The 6,768-nt window shown below is 42.5% G+C and overlaps 1 protein-coding gene across 1 annotated transcript in view; it reads left to right on the forward strand.

The window, feature by feature from the left end:
• SNED1 (sushi, nidogen and EGF like domains 1) overlaps window positions 1-6,500 on the forward strand; it is a 170,408-nt gene extending 163,908 nt beyond the window's left edge. Inside the window, exons 40-41 of the mRNA XM_040427924.1 lie at window positions 2,177-2,214; window positions 5,471-6,500. Of these exons, the coding sequence (XP_040283858.1) occupies window positions 2,177-2,202 (26 nt within the window). The 3' untranslated portion in view covers window positions 2,203-2,214; window positions 5,471-6,500. The remainder of the gene's footprint in view (window positions 1-2,176; window positions 2,215-5,470) is intronic.
• Window positions 6,501-6,768: the final 268 nt, after the last annotated feature.

A 6,768-nucleotide genomic window follows, 5' to 3' on the forward strand; every position in this document is an offset into this window, starting at 1 on the left:
TCTGCAGTACCGCTGTGTTCTAAAATTTGTGTACTGGGTATATTAGATGAGGAGACATGGGGGCATTACCATAGAGTGTTTCTAAGTGAGACCCTATTCCTTGCTAGAAAAGCCATTGCTTTGTGGTGGATGGCCGATAGAGCGCCAACACTAAGCCAGTGGAAATCACTAGTTAATCATGCTGTGAGCATGGAGAAAATTGTATTCATGCACAGAAAATGTCCACAAAAATGTTATAAGGTATGGGGAGAGTGCATGCATGCACTCTGTGGCCGATATTGATAGCCCACCTGATGTATAATAATGTAAGACTGTTGTTCTGGATCATAGCTTTATTATATCTGTTCCTTACTCCTCGCTGATTAAAAATGATTTTTTCGTACCTCTTGTAAGATCCTTAGGGATCTCTCATGATTTCTGTGTATCCCCTGTGAGGGATGTATCCTTGCTATGCTTCTTTGTCTCACACCTTATTTGTTAAACTTCAATAAAACGAGTTTAAAAGAAGTGAATGGGAGTGCACTGCGCATGCACGGCCACTGCTACCATTCACTTCTATGGGCCCGACGGAAATACCGAGCCAGTGCTCAGTTATTTTCGGCAGCCCCATAGAAATGAAAGGAGGGCAGCAGCGCATTCGCAGTGCGCCCTTCACCACTTTTGGGGCTCCGTTTAGGAGATAGGTGCTGGGACCCGCAGCTATCAGACACTGGGGGCATATCCTAGCGATTTGCCTCCATTGTCTCGGATGAGAAAACCCCTTTAAAAAAAAATTAAAACACACATTGGTATTATGTGGTGTTTTTCTGCACTTTTGCAGTTTCAGTGGAATTTTTTGCATATGCAGTTTTTGGTGCACTTTTAGCAGTAAACACACCGGGGAACATTTACCAAGACCATTTTTTGCCGGTCTTAGATGCATCAAACGGCAGCACAGAGGGGAAAACTATTGTGGCAGTCCTTGTGCATGGAGTAAATTTTCCCAGCCCAGCCCCGGCACGGCCCCTGACCCTGTCATGCCCAACTGGCGTACATGGTGCAAAGCCAGTTGTGCGACAAAATATGGCATGGCCTAACAGAAAAGGGGACTTGTGACTCTTTTTACGTCTAGAAGTGTCGCAAGTCCCTTAGTAAATGTGTCCCACTAGCTGTAGATGTTAGCCATATGACTAAGTATGAACGCAGCATGTTTTTTTTTTTTTCTCACATTTTGACATTTCCTTCTCTAATAGGGAAATGCTAGAAAAAAATGCCATTCGAACACTGGTTTTCTAAAGAACGTTGCATTTGTTTTTTATGGTGTTTTTTTTTCAGTAAACTAAGAATGCCAGACCAAATTTGTGTGGGTTGGGGCCCTAAGTATGCATCCACCAAGCTTCTAGAATGCTTTTAGTAATGGCTGCAGGTAGCCAGATATATATATTTTTTCACTTAAAGGGAGTATGTCAGCAGTTTTGGCAAATGGTAGGGCTGGGGGAGAGCATAAACATATCTTCTGCGCAGCTTTTATCATAAGGAGTAGTTAAATATGAACTTTTATTCTGCCAGATTCCACTCCTACAAGAGCACTAAAGACAGAGAATCACTGTGAAATTGTTTGCGCGTTGAGTCGTTTGACATGTCCTCCACTCTGCTCTGAGCGATAGCTGTAGCATTCAACGAGGAGAGCACTACAGCTGTCACGTAGAGGGGAGGGGCTGTGAAGCTGCTCTATGCAGACAGCACTTCACAGTGAAGCTCTGCCTCCTAGGCACTTGCTGGAGCAGAACCTGGCAGAATAAAACTTCATATTAACACTACTCCTGATAATAAAAGCTCCACAAAAGGTATGGTAGTCCTGCTCTCCCCAGCCCCTGGTCAAAACTGCAGTCTGACTCCATTGAGAGTTCTTTATCAAAGACTCCGAGCTCAGACCACTATAAAATATTAGTAAATTAAAGGGGTTTTGAGGCTATAGATATTGATCACCTGTCCTTTGAATAAGTGATCGGTGGGGGTCCTACACACCCAGCACTGCCCACACAGATCTGATATTGATGACCTCTTTTAAGGATAAGTAATCAATATCGATAGGCCAGAAAACCCCTTTTAACAGTACAGAATTACCAATCTATTTAGGTAAGGAAAAAAAAACTGAATGTATGAGAGTGAATTTCATATTTTTATTTCTTCTTAGAAAAGAAAGTCCCAAGCAAACCTTGAAGATCACATCAGGTAGGTTACTGGGAATCTACACTTGAGAGGTTTTCCACATAAATAAAGACGGAATACCTCAGTATAATGGTTTCCTTAATAAACTCCCACAAAATATAAATTAGAAGACAGGAACCCCTAGCAAGGGGAAGGGAATTAAAACTTAACTTTTAATCTAGATAATAAATACTAAAATGTCAGCTGCACCATTATTAGACAAACACAAATAAGCAATAAAGTTAGAATACCAGTATATCCATCCTGAATGTCACGAAAAATAAATAAACATAACAAAAATGGCGGGGCAAATATAACACAAGAAGGGGATTAAGTCAAAATAATAGAGGAGACGCCCAGATACAAAGCCAGTTTTTGCGTACACCTCAAAAATGGCAGACCTGTCAGTGGAACAGGATTTGCGTACCCACTATGTTGACAGGGGAAATCGCCTGGCTGCGCCATGTGTAATCTAGTGCGGCATCTTATAGGGACGCTGCTAGGCGATTCCCCTGTCAACGCATATCCTGTTCCTCTGACAGGTCTGACATTTTTGAGGTGTACGCAAAAACTGGCTTTGTATCTGGGCGCCTCCTCTATTATTTTCGACTTAATCCCCTTCTTTGGGTTATATTTGTTATCTAACAAAACGTGGCACGTCGGGCCTTCCTTTTTGAGGGTTTCTACAGGGATACAAACCGGGCGAGGTATCCGGACAGGGTTGCCCCTTTCAGGGCAGGTGCTCTGTATAGATAGGCAGGGCATTCCTAGCCCCCTTCCCTGCATTCAGGGCAAAATTAGGGATAGTTTCCTGACGCCTATTCTATACAATAGCTGGTTCGACACTGAGATCCGCCATCATCTGGAACCATCATTCTGCACTTTGAAACCACCCTGCACTACAGGATTGGTAAGATCGTTCAGATTTTTCGATGGATGGATATACTGGTATCCTAACTTTATTGCTTGTGTTTGTCTAATAATGGTGCAGCTGACATTTCAGTATTTATTATCTAGATTAAAAGTTTAAGTTTTAATTCCCTTCCCCTTGCTAGGGGTTCCTGCCTTCTGATTGAGAGGGTTTCCACCTAAATTTATTTTAGGAAAATCTGTTTAGAGACTGGATTTCACATATAGCATTTTGCAGTACTTTGTGTGACATTATGACTGGCTTTTCTAACAGTTGTATCAAAATATGATGCATCCAGATGTTACTTAGAAGTCTATAGCAAATTACTGAAAAGTCCACATACACAAAACCGCAGAGAAAAAAAAAAATAATAATAAAAAATCACATACGTGTCTACCAGCTTTGAGCAATGGCTGACAATCGGTACTCATTTGGCTATATATTCGTAGCAACAAGTTTTACAATGAGGTGTCAAGCAGCTTCTCCATAGTAAGCAGCGTGTCTCAGTTTGCTCCGGTCTTCACAGTCCAAACTGCATAGTTTTTTTTATACTGAACCGTCTGTACATTTATCACATTCATCTGGTAGCCCACAAAGCAGTGGTGGTGCAGCATTGTGTGAATGGGATCACTAATAATGAATAATGCACGTACATAAAGGTGCATTGGAGGCTGTGGTAAGGTCCTTGGTCACAGATTCAGTCAACAATGTGGAACAAAGTAACACTGCATGCTATGGAGGGTTACCTGATGGTCCCCATGATGGTCAGTGGGTGCTATTTATGTCCATTGGGTCCTATAATGGAGCTGAACAACGAAAATACAAACGCAGAATGTGAATCCAAACAGAGGAAAGGAATATCCAGATGGCACTCGCCATTAAATCGCAGAGCTGTCTTTGTTGAATCCAATCCATAAAAAGTGTAATACTTACACATACGGATGTGGGATAGCAGGTTCCTTCTCATGGATCGTCACAACGGCTATTTTCACGTCCCATGCAACACTTCGCCAAGGAGTGGCAGCTTGACGAAACCTCACGTGAAACACGAAACAGCCGTCGTGCCAATCCATGAGAAGAAACCTGCTATCCCACATCCGTATGTGTAGAAAAAATAAAAAAATTCCACAGCACTCTTCCGATGGTGAAAAAATCCGGTCTTTAATTAACCAGCAGCAAGGTGATGCGACGTTTCGACTGTCTCCGGTATTTGTCAAGCCAAGCTTGACAAAGACCGGAGACTGTCGAAACGTCGCATCACCTTGCTGCTGGTTAATTAAAGACCGGATTTTTTCACCATCGGAAGAGTGCTGTGGATTTTTTTATTTTTTCTACGTTATGTTGGGACCCATGGCCAGGATCCCCATCTGCGAGCACCATCACCCTTTTTAATGGCCTCCATGTGGGGAGTTGTAGTGCTGCCTATTATTTTATTTAGTCTACATCCGTATGTGTGTCACACTTTTTATGGATTTGATTCAATAAGGAATTTTAATGGTGAGTGCCATCCGGATATTCCTTTCCTCTGTTTGGATTCCTATATATATATATATATATATGTGCTATTCTGAAGCAGTATAGAGCACCACCCGAGTTATACCTGGCGCACTACAAGTCTCAGATTGTAACGGAGATTGTAGTGTGTGGGTGGTGTAGTGCCGATCTGGTTCTTGCATCTGTTGTTTTACTGATGAATACATGCATAGTATAAACTCCCCACATTGCAATATCTGCCCGCTGTTGTATTATGTGCAATGGATTGACTCGTATGAGTAGGATCACACTGTGCATAGCAACCACAGATAAAAACGGGCAAAACGGCATGTTATTACGGTACATAAGCTTCCTCAGACAATAAATTGCAGCAGGAAAAATTACAACAGAATATAATCTGTTGACTCAGCCACATGGTTTCACATGGCACTAATATGGCGGCATTTTAGCTTCTGTGTTGCAGCCACAACACCCAGAATCTTTGCAGTTCTATTGCCAGGAGTCTGTGTCTTGCAGCTGATATAGGGATAATAAAATGTGGGTATATAAAGGCTTTGTAAAAAGTTTGTCTTGGTCTAGACTGCTTTTATCTTACTTCCAAGAATAAGCACGAAGCAACTGGAAAAAAAAAATCACACATTGCATTTGGGACTTGCAGTCGATGGTTGGTTGCTTTTCAAATTGTTGTTAAGCACGTGATTTTCACAAAACAGTCAAGCATCTGCCACGCCATGGGACCATACCCTCTGCCATTTCCTTGTCTAATACTATTTGAGACAAAGAAAAATTGTGTTGAAACCGTTCCAGGAAAAAAAAAAAAAAGATTTTTTTAAATTTTTGATAAAATAATAACTACCGCTCTTCATCCTTTCACAGATACAGATACACTAGCCTAGCCACTGCTTGGGGATGAATTCATACATCGCATGGCCCCACGTGAGGCACTGAGCTTGTCTGCCCCTCTCCCCAACTTCATGGGACCCTGCAACTTCTCTTAGTATGCAAAGGCACAGCTGGCACCGGCCATGAAACGCCGTCACCAAGTGACTAGAGGAAGAACTCTCCTTGGCCATGTCTGCTGGGGTCCATTTGGGTGGCATTCACTTTTCTCTTCAGCCAAAGATCTGCAAGACCATTACTCCTTCTGCCTCCAGGCCTGGTGACATGTGTATGGTCAGACAGGCAGAGTGCAGAATTGCTGCCTCTGCTACCAATCTCAAAGAAATCACTCAGATCATCTCTTTTCACACTCAGTGACTCCAACTGGCCCAGTGCTGGCCCCAATATTGGAATATGTAGCACAAGACTCCCCATAACCATGTCCGTTTAATTCGCTCCAATGCTGGAATGACCTGCAGGTTGTTACTCTCTTGTGCTCCTATGACCTGGCACAGGCAAAATGGATTAGTACTTGGGAGAAACCTCTCTACTTTGATGACCACAGATAAGTCTCTGCTGCTCTGTTTCATCACTGCATCTGCAAGTACAGTTTGACATGGTAAAACGTCTCAATTATTATGTAGCTTAGAGATTGATAGGACAGTACCAGACAAATCAAGAAGCTCGTTGTGCAATTTTTTTATTTTATTTTTTATTGAGACTCTAAAGCATTTTGTGTATGTGGGATGTCCCAGTTCCGTGTCACAAGGAGATGGGTATAGAATTGCTTATTCAGGATGATAGTGCTGTACCTGGAAATGACCGCGTCCCACTTACGCTGTAGCAGCAGCAGGTAGTCAGAGCGTCGTGCACATGACTTTTTACCAGCTCAGGCAGCAGCATGTCAGGTTGGACCTCCAGGTGAGGAACCACAGCACTCAGAGCTGCACCTAAAAAGATTGGGCTCTAACAGTGTGTGTGTGTGAGTGTGTGTCACGTTTTGCCGTCAGATCAGACGCTTTTTTGTTTTTTGTGTTTTTTTTGTTTGTTTTTATAATAAAACATTTTATAAAATAAATGAGTTTTGTTCTCTTCTTCATCTGGCAAGCATATTCATACTTTGTAGATTAAATACAGGACAAAAAGGGGACTAGAGATGCTAGCTAATTCTTACAGGGGCAGACTGGGAGCTTAAAGGGGTTCTGCACTTTCATTTAACTGATGATCTATCCTCTGGATAGATCATCAGCTTCTGATCGGCGGGGGTCCGACACCCCCGCCGATCAGCTGTTTGA

This window comes from Bufo bufo, chromosome 4 (assembly GCF_905171765.1).
Source record: "Bufo bufo chromosome 4, aBufBuf1.1, whole genome shotgun sequence".
NCBI classification, from domain to species: Eukaryota; Metazoa; Chordata; class Amphibia; order Anura; family Bufonidae; genus Bufo; species Bufo bufo.